Below are 20,042 nucleotides of genomic sequence, written 5' to 3' on the forward strand. Positions count from 1 at the left end.
CAGGCAGCTCTGCATGCGCTCTTTGAAATATTTCTCAGCAGTATCATCTGCATAACTGAGTACAGATGTTCACAGAGCATCCCCTACATGTAAACTTTAATATATGAACCTATGTTAAGTCGAATGCACAAGCTTGTGCAAGGTTTAGACACAATTTCTGCTCCTGTGGTTTTGTGTCCCAGGCATTATTCCCTCACCACAACACTTCCCTCTGCACAGCTGCCTGGAGGGAGGCTGGGGCCAGGTGAGGGTCAGCCCTTTCTCCCCAGCAACCAGTGACAGCACAAGAAGACCCCTGTGCCAGGGGAGGTTCAGGTTGGACACCAGGAAGAATTTCTTTATAGAAAGGGTTATTAAACATTGGAATGGACTGCTCACAGAGGAGATTGGGTCACCATCACTGGAGGTGTTCAAGAAATGTCTGGGCATGGTACTTAGTGCTATGGTTTAGTTGACATTGTGGTGGTCAGTCAAAGATTGGACTTAATCTTACAGGTCTTTTCCAGTCTTAATAATACTGAGATTCTGTTTGCACAAGTTAAAGAAGACAGTCCCAGAAAACACAGGCTTATGGTGAGATTTCTGGGTCCCAGATTCCAAAGATGGCTGGGCATCAGCTAGAAAACTACAGTAAGATTATTGTTTGTTTATTTTAAAACTAAAAAATTATTGAGAGACATACTTTCCTCTTGTTAAGATAGAATTTAAACTGATCACAGAATACATTAAAGAAAATCCCTCCAACGGATATTTTCTCAAGACCAGTGAGTTTGCTAATGAAAATTTGTAAGGGTGGAAGTAATTCCCAGTGACAAAGTGACAAAGCAACGTCCTCCAGCTGGACCACCTAAGCAGTAGGAGAAACGAGGTGAAATTCCTGGAGGAGTTTCAGCCGACCTTGTCTGAAAGACACAGAATTCCTCCTTGACTTGGGATTCCATATCGATTTGGGATCACAGCTTATACTGATGAAACCCAGGAGTAACAACTTTTGCAAGCGTCGGGTTCGACGAACGCTCGATATAAAGGGCGTGTTCCTGTAACTGTCCTGGGCAGCGCCCGGGGGCCCTCCCAGGGAAGTACGGACGTGGATGCCTGAGGGGCGGACTGGAGATCAGAGGCCATGGCAGACACTGATCACAGCCAGGTACAAATCCCAGCAGTGCCAGCTGAGCTCCCTTCACAAAGCATCACCAGGAGGGATCTTTTGTTGCTGTTTCTGGTGGGGCAACACGGACCGCGAGCCCCCGGCTGCGCCCCCCTAGCGCAGAGCCGCCCATCGCCCGGAGGCTGCGGAGCCTCGGAGCGCCCCGGGCCGGTGACTCTGTTCCCTCCGGCACCGCGACCCCTCGCCCCAGGGCGGTGACTCTGTCCCCTCGGGCACCGCGACCCCTCGCCCCAGGGCGGTGACCCTGTCCCCTCTGGCACGGCGGAGCCTCGGAGCGCCCCGGGGCGGTGACTCTGTTCCCTCCGGCACCTCGCCCCCGGCCGCTCCCGCCTCCTCCCGGCCGCCGCGGGCGCTCGATGGCTCCGGGCCCGATTGCACAGTCCTCAGCACCGGAGTCGCCCTCACACTCCTCCTCCTCCTCCCTTTCCTCCCCCCTCCCCGCCGGCGGGCGGCGGCAGCTCGGGCGCAGGACCCGCCGCCCCCCGCGCTGGAGGAGGGCGGGCGGACGGACGGGGCCGGGCCCGCAGAGCGGCGCGGGAGCGCTGCGGCCGGCAGGTACCGCGGGCTGCGGGAGGCCGGGGGCAGCGGGGGCTGTGAAGGGGCAGCAGGGGCTGTGTGAAGGGGCAGCAGGGCCGAGCGCTGCTGGGAGTCCTGCGGGCTGCGCTTGCCCGAGGCCTGCGCCCGAAAAGTGCTGGATCACCCTGGAGGCACCACCCGGGTGGGTCGGTGGGTGTCACACGCACAGGCAGCTCTAAAGCCGGCGGCCGGGCGGCTCCTGCAGCCCAGCCCAGCCCAGCCCAGCCCGTGCTGTCGCGTCCCGTTCCCCGGGGCTGCGGGGCAGCGCTCAGCCCCGGGAGAGAAGGGAAGGGACGGGAGGGAAGGAAGGGAGGGAGGGGGCGGCCAGGCGGGCTCCGCCCGGGTGTCGCGGGGAGCGGCGGCGGAGCAGCGGCCGTGCCGCCGGGCCCGGTGGGCGAGCGGCGGTGTTTGCCCTGTGCGGCGCCGATGGATCCTGAGGCTCCGGCAGGGGGTTGGCATTCGCTTGTACCGCGGTATTTTGGGGTCTGGTTTTATATTTTCTTATAAAGCTTGTTAATTAAGAATATTGGGTATTCTGATATCTGAAAATGTTATCGTAAGCTTTTGCAGTTTGAATTCCTTGTTATCTGCCTAGGACAACGACTAAGTTTACACCATATAACTGGTAAAAACCTTGCACAGGAATGTAGAATGTATAAAGTTGCATTCATGTTGACATTTTTGAACGTGGGAAAGAGTAATAGATGTTGTACGTTTAGTTAAGTATAGAGTTTATTGAGATATGGGTGGAAGGATGATAGAAGATGAGGAAGGCTGATAAAAGTTGAGTCCAGCTCTGTGTTTCTATGAGTGAAGTTGGATATGTTTTGAATTTTAGATTCATTAATTGTAGTGATTCTTTGAGTTTGGGTTTGATTTAGTAGGATTAGGTGCTTGCAGTTGTAACCATGAACTGTACATTTATTTTTGTCTCACATGCCAGAAATATTTTCCCTGTCTGCAGAAATAGTCAAGGTATGTTGTATGCTTTAGTGTTTTGCTACAGGATATGTAATAGTCTCAGTCCATGTATGAAGTAACAGTTGAGACATAGATTACTTCTGGTTGTGTGATGAATGGAGTTTACATTTCTTTTCCTGATGGTTTGACACAGTGAAGAGGTGGGGGGAGGAAGCCAGTTTACTGTTACACTGAGTCTAGCCATACACTGAAAACTTGTGCTTGATTATTGAACACAGGATTGTTTTTGTCGTCAGTAAAATATCTGACTTACTGACTTGTTCATGATGTTGCATGCGAACACATCAAAAACTTTATTAATCAATGCAGGATGATCTGTTTTAAGATTCAGAACAGCATAACGAGAAACACCTTCTCACAAAAACATTTTCAGATTGCAGGACATTTATTTTATTCAGCTTTTACTTGTATTTACTGGGTTCAGGTAGCAGAACCTTTAAAAAGACACACATTATATCTATATCTACATTGCAGACCAAAAAGGCTTTAAACCTCTAGGCAGTTACATTTTTGAGCTGTTTTGGAGTTTTCTTTGGGGAACAGCCACATAAAATACCTAGAGAATGAAGCATTGCAGTGAGGTATGTCAGTGATTGGTGCCCGGATAGTGATCTCTGATCTGCCAAACAAGTCTCCTGCAGAGTTTGCATCTGTGACGGCTTCTGCTGCTGCTGCTAAATTTCTGTGTCGGTGTTTCAGTGCAGTTGAAGTCCAATCATAGTAAAAGCTATAGTGATTTTCAGGAAAAATAAGTATCCTTTTCTGGGTTTTCAGTATATATTCAACAAAAATTGCCTGTGGCCTAATTTAATGCTAAGCTAGACTGGATTCAGCATTTACCTTACAGAAGATTGGTGGCTCAAATCAGCCTGCATAATCCATATGCATCACCTACTGTAAGTCAATTTAACATTTTAACAAATAATTTAATTTCCTGAAACTTCTGTCATTGTGACAAAAAGCCCCCCAAGCAAACAACAAACTCTACCCTGTCAGCATACTTAGTGTGGTATATTTTGTGTATATTAAATAAACAATATTGTCTACAACATTCTCAGTACTAAAGCTATGTTCAGACATATATTGAAATTGTTATATATTATTGTTAGCAGGTGGATGTTTATACTTCTGTGGCCTTCATGCACTTGCATTGCTATCACACCAGGTTTCAAATCTGCAAAGAAATATACACGAAGCATTCTATGCATTTTTATTCAGACTGAAGCTAGTTATTGCTTTTTGAAGTTTACTTAGTCCAGTTTTGGGGAAAAAGAAAATGTTTTAAACTCACTTTGTCAGTATCTGATAGGATACTGTGACTATTAGAAGCACTGGTTAATTATTTGTATGCAATTTGCCTGGTTGACTGTAAACAAAATAATGTTCTGAGGTCCCTGTAATGGAGCCAAGTTTATGTCTTGACTCTAACTTTCAGAAATGAACCTAAATAATATTCAAGGGTTGTGAGGGCCAGGGAGGTCAGAGTGTGCCAGTAGTGCCCACTGTGGAGCTCAGGAAATAGTTGTTTATATTTCTCAGTAACTGAATGTTGGTGTTTCTTGGTTTCCTGGAATAATTCTTCTCACGTGGAGATAAAAATTGAAGTGATAATAAGAAATATGAAAGCAAAGTGTATGTACTTTTTGACACTATGAATGAACGTCTTCCAACTGTTTTAAAAAATATCTTTAATATTTTGCATTGCTAAAACAGCTATTGCAGTTTCAGGCACTTTGTTCAGGGTATTTTTCTCTACTTGTGTCAAGCTTTGTCCTCATAACTTCACAGAAATCATTCAGCATTCTTAGAAGACATTGTCTTGTCGTTTCTTTCACACTTCAGCAAATGTATATTGTGTTGTAGTTCTTATCAATGTCACTGTTATGTGTGAGGATTGTGGGTGGTCACATTCTTTGAGTGAATATTTCTAAAACTGGGAAGCCCAGAGCAAGAATTCTGGTAGATTTCACATAGGTCTTTGTTGCCTTTAAGCTTTATTGCTCTTTCAGATACAGGGTAATTCCTCCAAAACTTGGAAATCAAAAACGTTTGATAAGCATTTTGGTAGGAAAACCAGTCATTTGGAACTGTTCCTGTGGGAGTAGACATGCACTTTGTGTGGGCATCATTATTCACAAAACATCAAAATACAGCCCCTTTGTTTTGCAACACAAATGGCAGTAGCTGAGAAGTTAACAAGAATTCTGTTTGGGCTGCATGATATTTGTTCTTTAGTACAGCCTGAAACGCTGTGGGAACACTGCAAGACCTACATATGTGGAGCCTGCAATACATGGAGATGCACTTGGGTTGCATCTTTAACAAGTCCCTGCAAAAATGCTACCAAATTTTCAGTGAGACAACACACACATAGCATTCCTGTGGCAAATTTCTTCATCCAGGGCAATATTAAGAGGAAAGGCTGAAAAAAGTATCTTGTTGCAACATCTATGATTTCAGAGTCACGTTTCTTAGCACAATAACTGCATACAAAAATATAATGTAAGGGGAAGTTGTCCTAGTCTGAAATCTTCAGCAATAACTAGAGGAAGTGGTTCTGCTATCATCTGTTATTTTTTGTTGCTCATAGTCAGATTCTTAATTGCTTTTTGCTGTTGGGGATAAGCATGTGATGCAAATGTGTACATATTTTTATTTAAGAAGGAAGATGTGTGAGATTAACTGAGTTCCACTATAGTGTAGAATATGCAATAAAACATTGGAGTACTCAACTGTGAGATTTATTTGCTGTGTTTTTTCACATGCTAATGCATTCATAATTTGCTATTTAGAGTTATAGTTCTGCTTGATTTAAAAGCCTTAAAATTTTGAACCTTCTCCTCTGTAGCTTGGTATTCTTTTCCATGTGCTCTGAGTTGTGGTCTTGTGTTGACTTTCTCTTGTGGCTTGTTCTTGCAAACTGCTGTCAGACGTCACTGTTGGTCCATCTTCTCTGTGCTTGGCTTCAAATTTCTCTGCTGCTGCCCTATGTAACATAACACTGCAAAATACCTGGCATTTTTATGGCTCTGTATTAATTAATGCATGAAAAGCATTTGTCAGTTTGATGCCAAGGGTAATTTGGCTCAAACTGATGAGACCAATGAGTGACAAATTCAGGTATGTGTGTGTATGCATTGAAAGACTGGGCTCTGGTTTCGTAAGCTATTATTAAAGCTCTTCATGAAGTATTTAATCAGTCAGTGTTTCTGCTAAAGAAGCAGTCTTAAGGGGAGTTAAATTTCTCTTTGTCTCTTCCTCCTCTCTCTTCTTCTTATCTTGGTGCTGCAATTCCTACATTTGCTTGTATGTTTCTTTGAAAATACATAAAATACATACAAGAAAGCAGTAAAAGGGGACAAGAAAATCCCTTTTTTTTGTTGTTTTTTTTTTGGGTTTTTTTTTTTTTTGTTGTTTTTTTTTGTTGTTTTTTTGTTTTTTTGTTTTGTTTTGTTTTTTTGGTTGAATGAAAGGCTGAGAGTGATAAGCAGTACTGAACATAAAACATGTACAGAGGGGTCACTGTTTTGTTGGGAGCAGAAGTTACCTGCTCTTGCTTCATTTAGCTCTGGAGCAAAAAATTAAAGCTTGTGTATATAGAAAAAAAGGTACAAGTCAGTTGAATGGTGGAGATCGTGCCACACAAAGGATGTGGCAGTACTCATTCACTTAACACTAATGCTCTTATTTTGCTTTGCCTTCTCTAACTGAAGATCCTGAGGCAGACTTTGCCTCTGTGAGTTAGTTGGTAATAGTTTGTAAAAGTCAGTAAGTAAAAAAAGGCTGCTCTGTCTTCCCAGTAATTATAAATATATTTATGTGTTGAATATTCCCACTCCAATATATTTCCAGTGTCTAAACTCCCAACTCATTTAAACTGAAATTTTAGTTCTTTTTTATTCCCTATGAAATTACTGAGATTCTGTAATTGTTGTTTATGTAAATCAGATTATTTCTGTGTGTGCTGTAAATTGCCTGGGCCATATCTCCCATTTGAAGTTGCTGGAGTTTGAACCTGCACTTTTTGCCTTCTCCAGACCTGGGTGCCTCTTTATTTTCGCCTGCTAGCATAAACAGTACACTGTAACTATTGGATTTTGGTCTATGTTTCATTCAGGAGTAGCTGCGTTTGGCCGGTGCTTTAAGGTTTTTCTGCCCAGCTGCCAAAGCCCATCATACTCAGTTTCTCTTGTCGGAATTAAGTCCAAGTGGGCTGGGCAGGAGTTTTGTTTATGTTTGGAAGACACTGAACGGGTAGGTGCAAGGCTGTAACAAAGGTTTGAGCATCGATGTCTCTCCGTGCAGTCAGCTCAGATGCACTGCTAACGATCATGCCATTAAACTTTTAAACAGTGCTGCAGGAGTTACATTGATCTCAGCTGTTAATAGTGGCTGGGATTAAACGTGTCAGGCTGGAAGGCTTTCTCTGGAACGTGTTGGTTCACTTGTTAGGCAGATGATAATAAATCTTGCTTTCTGAAGACAAGAACATGGATTTGAAGTCAGTTAAAATACCACTGGCTATGCAGGGAGGGTCATCTTGAAGCTAGCAAGTGTGCTTCAGCTCTGTTTTTCAGCAGCGGGATGGTTATGGCATTGGTTGTGTAGTCAGCCCAATGGCAGCTGTTGTGAAAACACTGGTGGTTGTTATTATTACTGGTCATTCTTCATCTTAATCATTACTATTATTCATTATTGTTTTTTTACTGTTACTCATTACTGTCAATGAGTAACAGGGTAGTTTCTTAGAGGAATACTATGCACTTGTGTCTCTGCTAGATTAGTCATTGGTAAAAAATTGAATCCACAGGTTTATTGCCTTATATCAGATTTAGTGCAGAATTATGTTAATACTTCTGAAATTAGAAAGATATAAATAACTGTTCCTAAGGTAAGTTAAGTGGCACTTTATTTTCTTCACTACAGTGTAGGTATAAATGACTTAGACCCTCATCTAGATTGTGTATTAGATCCTCACCTGGGCCTCATGCTCAGAGAACTGAGGTTGATCAGATTTCTCTTTGAGCAGCACCCGTTCCTATGAAAGAGAGACGAACTGGTGGATCAGCAATTAAATGTAAAAAATTCTAAAAGAAAAGGAATTTGTAAGTACAAACTTGGTCTGTGGAATAGTTTCCATTACTTGTGTCACTCTTCATTGAAATAATGAGTCATAATTTACAGGCTGATTTTAGTGAGAGATCAGTTAGGAGTTTGCTTTATTGCAGATTACTTTTTTTGGTGGTACTTATTTTTTTGTGCATAAGCAGAATAGGCCAAGAGTTGGAAGAAAGAGGACGAGTGAAATTCATTAAGTTTCTGTTATTGCTCATAGCTTTTTCATTGCTAATGTTACAGTTTTTGATTTAGACTTCCAGGTGCAAGATACACAGCAAACTATGGTCTACTTCCCTCATCTTTTAAAGCCTGAGGAGATTACCTAGCTTGGAAGGAGCTTGATCCACATAATGGATCTCTTTAGGTTTTGTACTCTGTTATAACTGTATCATGGGTGGTCTATGGGTTCTCATATTTGAAAGACAATAGCTAAAGGCAGCTACTCATATCAGTCTTACCCTGGATGAGTCACCTTGTATTTAAAAACTACAGGTCCCTTTTTTTCTCATTGTGGTTGGTCAGAAATTTCAACAATACTGTTGCTGTTGCCCTTTAATGCTTGATGCACCCTGTATTCCTTTCAGTTTACAGGGTGGCATTCCAGCTAGTGTTTGCTCCAAGAGCTTTTCTGAGCTCTTTTCTGACCCATCTTGAACAATCCTGCTTGTCAAGTTGGCAGTTGATAAATGAAAAAAAAAATTTAGTAGTAAGTAGGAACATTATTCTGCTTTGGCCAATAAATCTTTGTGCCAGTTTTGTAGCATAGTATAAATGTTAAATAAACTTAGCTCACAGAGAAAAAAAAAAAGGAGGAGTTTTTGATTGATCTGTTCTTGTAGTACTGATGGGAAGGTAGTTCTTGTAATTACTTCAGTTACCTAAAGACAAAATTAAAAGGATAGTGCATCATGTTGGTTGGCAAATGAAGATTTCATCAGGCATATGTGCCTTTTTAGTTTGGTTGATGGCATAGCATACATCTCATTTAATTATATTTCACATTTTTTCCCCAGATTTCTTTTTCATATTGAGAAGCATCCAAATTATCCCACTGGGGGGAAAGCACTGTCAAATAATTCAGCATTTCTAAACACGGGTTTCTTGTAAATAGAGGCACATCTTTATGTGCTTGGGTTGTGCTTGCATTGATTTCCTGGGGCTGAGGATGGCCAAGCAGCTCCAGTTGCTGACAGAACATTCAGTCTTTCCTGGTGCTTGCCCAGCCCAGAGCTTGGCTGTGCCACGCCTCCAATTAGAGCAGAGTCCCACCCGTGTCTGGACACTGTGGCTTTGGGTTTGATGCTTTCTTCTTAGAAATTGCCTGGAAACATCTTGTATACTTAACAAGGACATAGTTATTATTAATCCAGTGCAGCTCATTCCCAAGTTCTATGCTTGTGTTCAGCTTTGCACTGTGAGCCCTGTGCCTTTTGCTCTGTTCTCTGCAAAACCGTGTGCTGCAGGAGAACTTAATGCCCTACATTCCTGCCCTGCTTCTCCCAAGTTTGTATGCATGTGCCCTTGTTTTATCATTACTTTTGAAACTTCTTGAGTGTCCCTGGTGTGCAGGCTTACAGCTTATTGAAGGGAATAAGTGTTTGAAATAAGTTTTTTGCATAGGGTAGGGAGCATGCTGCTTTCTATACAGGTTTGTGGAATCGAGGTTTGCTTGTTGATCAGCAGTGGAAAGATCAGGTCTGGGATTTTTAATTTTTTTTTTCCCTGCATGGACAGTTCTGATTCTATAAAACTAATCCTTGCACAGTAAGCAGACAGCCTTTTGATTCAGTCCTAATAGTCTTTTTTTGGAGAAACAGTAGTGTTTCTGGTCATGTTAGCATGTGTTCATTATAAAGATCAGCAACTACACCAGAACATTTTTTTCTTTTAAAGAAAAAATATTCAGGCTATAAATAAATAAATTTATATTGGTTTTATAAACGTGTGCTTAAACAATTGGAGTGTTTCATTTAGAAACAAGTTACAATAATAACCTGAGATGGTTTTGCTTAGGGCTTTGTCCAGTCAAGTGTTAGAAGCCCCTGAGGTTTCTGCAGTGTCTCAACACCGGTCCCTGTGGCTGATAATCCTTACAGTGAAAATCTTTTTTTCTGTCAAGAGGGAAGCTTCCTTGTATTAATTATGAAGTAGAGAATCTGTCTTCATCCACTTGGTCACCTACCCTTTTGAAGGCTGTGAGGTCACCTTGAACCTTTTCTTCAGCAGGCTGAATGCTGGTTCACCAGGCAAAAAGAAGTTTGGATTACTCTGATATCTACATGCGCTTTTTATTTGTTTTCAGCATTAGTCTTTTGAAGAGTGATTGAAAAGTGTATGCTTTTAAAATAACATGCAACTTGTATTTTATGTCCTACCAGAATAAGTTCAAGTTGAATGAGTTTTGCAAGGATATGTTTTTGCCTGTGAATTCTAGTATTAAAATTATATCCGGAGGCTAGGAAAATGGGTTGATAATCATCATGTCATGTATAGATAGTATTGTACATGAAATTTTCAGAACAGTTGAATCACCTTTGCTGGTTGTTGGATAATCTTTCTAGAAAATTATTATGGTTATAATGCTGTTTGAACTTACTTTTTACTGGTTTAGAATTGAACTGAGTTAACAAAACAGAAATGAGAAAGGTGGTTTCAGTAGTTAAATTACCCCAGTTGTATGGTGTATATGGTGGGTCTGTTGAATTTAAATGTAGTATATAAAGAGCTAATAATATTCATGGAGGTCCAGTCTTTTTTGGTAAGCTATTACTTAATAAACATTGCTGGTATTGCAAGACTTTGAAATTCTTGTTTTCTGTAGAAACATTTGTATCTTATGTGCTTTCATTCCTAACATTGATCTTTATATTAATTATTTTCCTAGAAAACTGGGTTCTTAACATCCATGATACAAAAGCCTGGAGCAGCAGAGAGACAGTTTTTACAATGAGGAGGAATTATCTGCTAGGTGAGTTAAATGCCAATGTCTGACAACAGACTCTGATCTTTTCAGTTGGGGAAAACAACTGTGAGTTGTAATCCTGAGATGGGCGTGTAAATTGGGTAATTTGCTGTGGTTGTAGGTGGTTTTGAAATGGTAGATATTTGAACAGGCCTTGGGTGAGGAGAAAAAAGGACCATTTGTGACTTATACATGTCATTTTCATGCTAAGCAGTGATGAAACTCTACACTTAATCCTACTTTTTTTTGGTATGTTTAAAAAATGTGAGGATAGAGCTAAATTCTGTGAGTGTTGTAGGAGTGAGATGACCAATAAATTGTGAACTTCTATGTACCTAGGCAGAAAAAATATGTAGAGGTATAATGTGCTATGTATACTTAGATCTACTTGCCGTTTTATAGTGTGGTGCCTTGTCAAGCTGCTTGGTATTTCAGGTGGATTTGAAGTGACAGTTCATGATGATAAATTAAATGTGAATAATTTTTTTTTTGTGAGTAAATTTTATATTTAAAATATGTAGCAAGTGGTAAAGGTAACCTTCTGCTCTGTGTTTGATGACAGCCTGAGTACTGAATTATTTACCAATGCTTTGTATTGCCTATCTACTACCTGAGGGATCACTTTACACTATAGTATTGTTACTGCATAGGAAAAAGTGTGTTCAGCAGTATTAGTGACCTCTGAAAAGGATAATTTGCTTGGGAGTTTAAAAGATGGTTGACATTTTACCAGAATCTCCCTGACTGTTTTTATATGTGAAGCCTACAGAATATTCTGTTTTATATTTTGAGGCTATATGGCATTTAGATATTGGGGGGGGGGGGTATATAATTAGAAGTATTTTCCATATATATAATTTCCTTTCGATGTTAGGCTTTCCTTTGAAATTTTAATTTTAGTAAGTCAAACATTAATATTATATATAATGTGATTTTTATTAACTTTTTTTTTTCCTGTTTAGGTGTTCAAACTTCTGATTTGCCAGATATTAATGAGGAAGAAAACTGATTGATGCAGTTTTGATAGTTCATTGGATTTTTTTTCATTCCGCTCTGTTGGGAGATTTACGGAAAATTTCAAGGAATGGAGTTAGCTCACAGTTTACTACTTAATGAAGAAGCATATAACCAGCTTGGTGAATTTCAAAAAGCAGAGTTCATTTTTGAATGGTTACAGTTTTTGGAAAAACTTTTACCAGTGACTAGCAGAGTAAGTGTGATAAGACTTGAGAAGAAAAGCCCATCTTTTTATTATTTTGTTTTAAATCAAAGAGCAGCCTGCAATGTTATTTGCCTCATGCCTTGTATGTACAAGGAGTAATAGTATATTCAGTGTTAGGATTAGCTTTCTAAATGTTATAAGTTCTTGGTCACAGCCCTTCTAACAACAGAGCCACTTGTCCAATGAAAGGAATTTTAATTCTTTTTATTTAATTATTTTTAACTCCTATTACTACTGCAAGATTTTGCAGACCCAATATGAAGAATGTCAGTAATGCTTCCACCAAGTGTTGCACAATTATTTGATGCTTCTCTACCAAGCAGGAATGTAACATCTTTCTCTTTGTTGTTACCAAGCAGGAATGTAACATCTTTCTCTTTGTTGTTTGTTTGTTTTTGTTTTTTTTTTTCAATTTTCCTATTTAAATGATAAAAGATGAATTTCCAGCTAACTCTCCAATTGTTTGATTCACTGTTTGGTATATATTGAGTAGGTTACGTAGACATGTAAGAATAAACTAACTAACATAATGCTATTTAAGGTTTGTTATTTGTGATGGAAATACATAGATGAAAAACAGTGCCAGGTTCTTTTTTTTTAAAGAGTATTAAAAAATGTATATAAGACTGGATAATTGTTTAAGGGAAGTTCTTTCTTTTCTAATGCTCAAGTTCTTGAAACTCAACTTCTTCTTTAAAGTTCTTTGCTGCTAAACTTACTATTATCTATGAATTCTTTTATTTTAAAGCAGGCATTAAAAAAAGAAAGAAGAGGCAGCTTTGTTGGTGAAAGATTTAAGCATTGACATGCCACAGGGAAAATACACTTGAAACACTACTAGCAATAATTATGCTCTGAAAAAAGTGTTGGGTTTTTAAGAAGAATAAAATATTTGCATACTTGAAATGTCTTTTTTTAAGTATAAAAATGCAATAAAATGTTCATTTGTGGTTCAGAATGTCATTATCAGAATGGTAGTAATGAAAAGTAAAGATAATTTGAATTAATCATCTGTAACTAACTTTTTAATTTAACTGAACTTTAACTGGTTACTGATTTTATTTCCAGGCTGACATAAGGGAAAACCAGAAGAAACTGGTTGAACAATTGACTTCTTTATTAAACAATTCACCAGGACCTCCTACCAGACGGCTTCTTGCCAAGAATTTAGCTGTACTTTATAGCACTGGAGACACTTTTTCTGTTTACCAAACAATTGACAAATGCAATGAACTCATTCGGAGTAAAGATGACTCTCCAAGTTACCTGCCTACAAAACTGTAAGTGTGTTTGTACCCTCAAGCTTCAGATCCAGTGGTAATGAGGCAGGTTTAAGGGGTGAGATAATGCATTTGTGTTCACTGCCACAAAATATGTAATAAAACAAAGATTGTGCTGGTAGTCCATGTTGTATATGAGCATCAGGAACCAAAAGGGTAGAAGATACCTGGTGGTCTTCAGCCAGACAAATGAAAATCAGGCCAGGGAGAATACCCACAATAGAAAACAGAGTTATGAGATGACAGGTGCTTCAAAAAGAAGGAAAAGGTAATAATAGTGCTGAGAAGAGCAGTAAAACAGACAAGCACAACTGCAGGTATAAAAGACAGGTGCTGAGTACATTTCTTTATTCAGGTGGGAAACTGGATATAGTTAAAAACATCTGAGATGTTTCTAACTAAATACTGAAAGCCTAACCAACAGAGCAGAGAAACATGAATGGCTGCTTCTGAATGTGAAGCCAAATCTTTATGTGCAGAAATGTTATGAATAATCTTCATTCCCAAAATTATGCACGTCTTTCACTATACTGAGGCAAATTAAAGATGAAGGTAATAAATATGAGATAGAAGGTGGTAAAGGTAGATGAACATCCTTTTGCATTAATGATATGGTATTGAAAGCAGAGCAGGATCTCTCTTCCTCCTTTACTTTGGATGCTAAACTTGTTTCTGACAACACAAGTAAAGATTCCTGAAAATAGATTTTGCAAGGAGTAAGTTGTATTTTCTTATACCTTTTTTTTTTGTTTCGTTCTTGTTCCAGTTGATCTCTTGTACAGTCTTTTGAGTTAGGAATAAGTTTGCTGTAAAGGATCTTAGTCTTGCAAAGTAAATTACTGCTATACTACATTCTTAACAACGATGTGCATTAACATTAGAGTTGAATTGTAGTGTTGGAGAGAGCTCTGCAGGTCTTCCCACTTCAGCTGTGATGTGCCACTGGATGAAGTGGTTGATGTCAGTACAGCAAGGAGGGATGGGGGAGGCTGTTGGCAGTAAAGCAGAAATGGGAGATGATCAAAGCCAGAATGCTGAGTAGTAGCTGGGGGAGAGAGAGAGAGGTGGCAGTGTATACCACCTGTTCCTGGGTATGTAAGCAGTGGTAAAAAGAGGAAGAAAGAGGTGGAGAAAAAGGTAATTGTAAAATATTATTTTCTTCAATAAAGTTTTGGTAAAGGGATTTCTGGTAGAACTGACACAGGGACAACAGGCTACAGAAAATAATTGGAACTACAGAACTGTGTGTTGAGTAAAATCTTTCATCCTAGGGTGCAAATATGTTAAATACTTGGTGTTCAGTGTAGAAAAACTGCTTTTTTTGTTTTGTTTTGACCTTGATTAAAGTGTTGTCTTTGCCATCTGTCCACATTTAGCATGCATGCCCATGTTGTCTCGTAGCAACACTTCACCGTCAGTGTTCACAATATGTTGATACACCTGGGAACTCCTTTAAATACAGATTCCAGTGAATTGGTCTTTTATCTCATAGATTATCACTTTTCTTCTTTCCTAAATGTTTTAGGCAAGCATTTTAAACAAAACCTTAGTTAGGTGCTCATCTGCTACTAAAACTCAGCATGATGTGAATGCTCTACCAAATCAGAAAAACAGGTCAAGCGGCATGAATGCAGCTTATTACTTTATTAAGGAGAGTACCTGTGACCATCAGATGCTCAATTTAGAAGGGAAATTGGAAAATTGTAATTTCATTCCCAGGCACACCATGAACAAAATTTAAATCCAGATTGTTGGTGTGTACTGAGTTGGACAAAAGCAATAACAAAACCAGGTTTTTAATGAAAGTAATATTGTAGTATAATAAGAGATAAAGGATACTAGGTTTGTTTTTCTTCCTGTGCATTTAGGGAATTACTGTAAATATTAAATATATTTTTAAATTAAGAATGTATTCAGTATGAGAATTTAAAATTACATGTGTGGAACTTGAATTCAGTTGAGGAATAAGCAAAATGTTTGTTGAAGGGGATGGTCAGCAATGTCTACATATTTAAGTAGGTCTGGAAAAGAGCTGAAAGCTGATTAAGCATATAATTCTTTTTCTCTTTGTATTCAAGAAATTAATTGGTTTATAGATCTGTTATAGATCTGTCAATACAAAACCAAAGCATTTTCATTAACTAATTATTCAAAGGATTAGGCACCTCTTTATTTTTCTCTTTTTTTTCTCAAAATTAGCATTTTTCGCCTTTGCTAAAGGAAAGGCCAGTGAGCACACAGAATCTGTTTGTCAGATATTTCTCCTGAATGTTAAATTCAGAATCTGTCTACAACGAAAGGGACGTAGGTTTATAGTTTTATTTCCTTCAAGGTATTTCCTTATTACATACTGTGATACATAAATGACAGAATTGTAATTACAAGACCATTTGCAGCCTGGTGTCAACCATCAAATTGTAAACAAACCTGTGCCTGACTACTTCTGGCAGCATCTGCTGCAGCATGACACAGAGCATGCTTAGTAAGAAATTAATGTTAAGGTTTAAAGGTGGATGTGAGAACTATTCCTCTTGCAAAATGTACTGGAAGGTTGTATTACCTGAATTCTGTATTATCCCAGTTACTTTAGCAACCCTTGTATCTGCATTTCTTCTAGAGGGTATGTGCCACATACAGACCATTTTTTTTCCCTTTTGGTGATCCACTTACATTTTTGGGACATCCTGTTTAGTTATTTTGCTGTTTGCACATTGATTACTTCAGTCGTCTTAATCCCTTTCATCTCTTAGTGCATCCATTTTCACGCGTCTTTGGATTTGCTTTTGTTTTAGTGCTGCGGTGGTATGCTTGGGCTATTTATACAAAAAATTGGGAAGAATTTTGGGAAACAGTTTTACTGACACCGTTGGGAATGTGCTTAAAGCAATGAAGAATGCAGAGGTATTGGAACAGCATGTTTAAAAAATGAATGGAAAAATAAAAGGATTTTTAGTGCTGGTAGCTGGACCAATGAATAAGAGAAAATGCATGATATCAAAATACAAAAAAAAATTTGTGAGAAGTCAGATAAAAATCAGTGTCTAAATTCCAAAGAAGTATTAGAGTTAATGGATTATGACTATAAAAGGATGGATCACAACTTTTCTTTATCTGATTTCATGAAAGTACTTGATAAATTAGAAAATTTAATTACATTATTAATGAGAACATTTTTTCTATAGCTTGTACTTTTTGTTTTGGGCTTTATACTTGTAATTATTGCTTTTCAATAGAACATAGAATTACTATTTTCATTTGCTTATAGAATTTTGGGGTGAGTTATCTGCTTTAAGTTATTTCAGTCTAAATAGATCTCTAAAAGACTCAGCCATTCCTTACCTATTTCAGTAGTTGGTGTTTTGAATTTCCAAGGAACTTAGGGTTACAAAACTTTAACATTTCTCTTTTTCATTTTTCAGTCTCAAGGTCGTTATGAAATCATGCTTAGTTTGCAAAATATATTAAATGGTTTAGGAGCTGCTGCTGTCCCCTGTCACAGGGATATTTACAAAGCTGCCCGATCGTGTCTGACAGATCGATCCATGGCTGTCCGCTGTGCTGCAGCTAAGGTAAACTGCTCCAATAGCTGTTGAAGTAGCTCCCTAAAACATTAAATTCTGTTTTAATGATTGATGAACACGGAGGTAAAAAGATTCTTTGCTTATGTGTGTTCCTTTGATATTAACTCGGCAGAAAAAATAAAAGTAATTTTACTATGAAGCAAGTATTTTGTTAGGGAGAACTCAGTGTATTATGCAGCAAACTAAAATTTTTACTGAGTGCTTTTCCATGTCAAAACACTTTTGTTTCCCTTTTTTTGTCTAGTGTCTTCTTGAACTTCAAAATGAAGCAATATTTATGTGGAGTACGGACCTGGATAGTGTTGTTACCTTATGTTTTAAATCCTTTGAAGGTTCCAATTATGATGTACGATTAGCGGTTTCAAAACTTTTAGGCACAATATTGGCTAGAGCTCTAACATCTAAGCAGATAACAGGTAAAACATGTGCTTTCTTTGCTGATTCCTAATCTGTAAAAGTTTGTCACATTATAAGAAGCTCTCAAGTTCTGTTGAAGCCTGAAGTAAAATCACATTTTAAGCTTCTTTTGACTGTTCATATCTCTGATTTGGTCTTTTTTCTTGTGAAGTGCTGGTTTTTGGTTCTGTCTATCTATCTATCTATCTATCTATCTATCTATCTATCTATCTATCTATCTATCTATCTATCTATCATAATGAACAATGGAAAATAGTAAAACTTTTTCTCCACTCTGAGATTGCTGTTATATGGAGAAAAATTAGTAACTTCAGGAATTGAAAAGCAAGATTAATTTAAGCAGTTTAGAAATAGATTTGAGGCAGTCTCTCTGTCAGACTAAAAAGTTAGCGATACCTTCAAGCTGTTTTTCTGCAGTAGTTGATACAACATCTGGATTGTCCATGGATAGCAGTATAAATATGATCAGAAGCAGAAATTAGCAGGCAGTTTTGTTCACACAACAGCTATGTAACAGTACTTGAGTTGGCTGAAGCATCCTGGCACTAAGGTACTATCTCCAATACTTTGTGTGACTCAGACTGAGTGGTTTTAGTCTCAGAAGCCCCAAGGTAAATGTCTAACTGTAATCTAAGCAATATATAACAGGATGCAGAATAAGTGTGATTGAGACTGATTGTTCTGCTTTTAATGACAGCCAAGAAGGCCTTCAGTGCAACAACCAGCAAATGACAAAATGACATGCCTTTCAGCCTTTCAGCCCAACTTACTGTCTTTCAGAATCCTTGAGGCTGTGTATTTGCATTGTAGACTGAAGTCTTGGTTTACAAAGTATTTCCCCCAGAAATGTTTGGAGAGAATTACTGTGTTACAGAAAAAAAAAAATCAGCACTTTTCTCAATAAAATAAAAAAAATATTCTGACCTCTTTATAGACTCATTAGTTTCCTTTAATCTATGTAAGCAATGTACTTGTTATTTCTAAGGCTCTAAGATAAGGTTATATAAGAAGCTTATAAATTATTTGGTTGGCTATTTCAAGGAGTTTTGTCCTTATTTTAGTTATTTTTAGTTAAAAAGGAGTTAGAGCTAAGTGGGGCAGAAGCTAGATGGGGACTAGAGGGGGCTGGGGGAGAGGTGGAGGGAGCAGTACATGAAGAAATTTGTACTCCTGAAATTTGTGCATTGCATCTGATAACCTGCTGATATTGAGGGGGTTCTGTTAATTTTTTTTTTCTGGACATCTTTATCTCCAATCCTCTCATTCCTTTTCGCATTTGAAGCCTTGAAAGAGAATGAAAAACACAGTGAAAATCTTAGGACAGTTTGCACAGTGTGCTGTCATTGTGCTAAGTTTACACGTACATATCCCAGCGTGGATTTTAAATGATCTTTCTATCAAGAAATAAAGCACTGGAATAGGAATTTGGGATGGATAATTTTCCTAAACACTTGAAAGCATATTTTATTTTTCTCACTCTTTTAGAGGACTATCTTAAATGCTAAGGTGACTTGATATTTTTTCTAAGAGGACCTGTAGCTGTGTCTTTACCTGGCTAAGTGTAGTAGAGGGGGATCTGCCCTGTCTGAGGTTTGGAATAGAGGTTGTGTTTGCTGGTAAGCTGTAATATGTAAGAACAGGACTTCCATGAAGCTGTGGGTGGTAGGAGTAGACCTTACAGACCTTTTTTGCAGAGGGAGCATAGATGGTAAATACTGAGGGTGGGTAAATGTAAATATGCATATTAAGTAATGGCTTCAACTTCTTAAAAGTAGTTAAAGCAGAAAAACTTGAGAAATACTTTGTTTTGCTGGAGCATTGAGAGCTAAAATGTCCTAGTTTCTGTTGTGAAGTTATGCTCAAACAGTATTTGGATTTGATTGTGCTACTGAGTTTGTGCAAATTATTTTTACTGAAATTAAGGGAGTTGAAACTCTACTTTTGAAATATAGTTTTTGAACTATTCCTCTAAAGATGTACATCTGTTCTTAGCGTCCACCAAGCATAACTTCCGCAGAGTCTCTTTGGAGGATGTGATGGAGCTATTGGGAACTGGATTTCTGCGTGGAAGTTGTGGATTTCTGCGAGCCAGTGGTGATATGTTGAAAGGGACCAGTTCAGTCAGCAGAGATGTTAGAGTTGGAGTCACCCAGGTTTGGATTATGTCAGTTATGATTTTCTGAGTTTGCCAAACATTTGTATAATTGCTTTGCTCTGTATATATCTCTTCTTTTGTCCTTTTTTTGTGTTTGTAATGAAATGTATACATTTCAAAATAAGAATTTACATCTTGAGTCACACTAGAAAGAAAAGAGACTTCTGATGTTGCGTATTGTTTACCCAAGAGTTTGATATTTTAAAAATTAAATATGAACTACTTGTGAAAGCTTCACATGATAGGAATTTCAAATAAATGATATAAATACATTTTTTAAATTTAAAACTTATTTCCTTACATTTGAAAATTAAAGGGAGAAGTTACAAGAAATGTTTGAACTTGGAATAGTTTCCTGCTGTATAGGGAATTCCAAGTCTAGTTCTGAAAGGTTGTTTCTGCTTTGAGTAAGTGCATGAAAAGTAAGGAAAAGAATTCAGTGGAAAAAGCCAGCATCTGTTTTGCTGTGTTCCAGGATGCTCAAAGCATAGAATCTTGTAAGAACAGGAAGTGAACAGGACTGAAGCCAGGCCATGTAGTGCCTGCTGGTAAAAACACTACAAATTTTTCAGATAATATCAG

The 20,042-nt window shown here is 38.4% G+C and overlaps 1 protein-coding gene across 9 annotated transcripts in view; it reads left to right on the forward strand.

Moving 5' to 3' along the window:
• The first annotated feature begins 1,084 nt into the window (after window positions 1-1,084).
• Window positions 1,085-20,042, forward strand: part of HEATR5A (HEAT repeat containing 5A) — a 64,323-nt gene continuing 45,365 nt past the window's right edge. For 3 of the 9 annotated variants that reach the window (XM_063160412.1, XM_063160413.1, XM_063160416.1), the window contains exons 1-8: window positions 1,686-1,723; window positions 10,728-10,811; window positions 11,768-12,015; window positions 13,096-13,307; window positions 16,100-16,208; window positions 16,727-16,876; window positions 17,133-17,304; window positions 19,298-19,458. In XM_063160412.1, the coding sequence (XP_063016482.1) occupies window positions 11,890-12,015; window positions 13,096-13,307; window positions 16,100-16,208; window positions 16,727-16,876; window positions 17,133-17,304; window positions 19,298-19,458 (930 nt within the window). In that variant the 5' untranslated portion in view covers window positions 1,686-1,723; window positions 10,728-10,811; window positions 11,768-11,889. Of the gene's footprint in view, window positions 1,148-1,670; window positions 1,724-2,199; window positions 2,218-10,727; window positions 10,812-11,767; window positions 12,016-13,095; window positions 13,308-16,099; window positions 16,209-16,726; window positions 16,877-17,132; window positions 17,305-19,297; window positions 19,459-20,042 lie in introns of those variants that run through there. The other 6 variants (XM_063160411.1, XM_063160414.1, XM_063160409.1 and 3 more) reach the window with 5 other exon arrangements.

This window comes from Melospiza melodia, chromosome 6 (assembly GCF_035770615.1).
Source record: "Melospiza melodia melodia isolate bMelMel2 chromosome 6, bMelMel2.pri, whole genome shotgun sequence".
Classification (NCBI taxonomy): Eukaryota; Metazoa; Chordata; class Aves; order Passeriformes; family Passerellidae; genus Melospiza; species Melospiza melodia.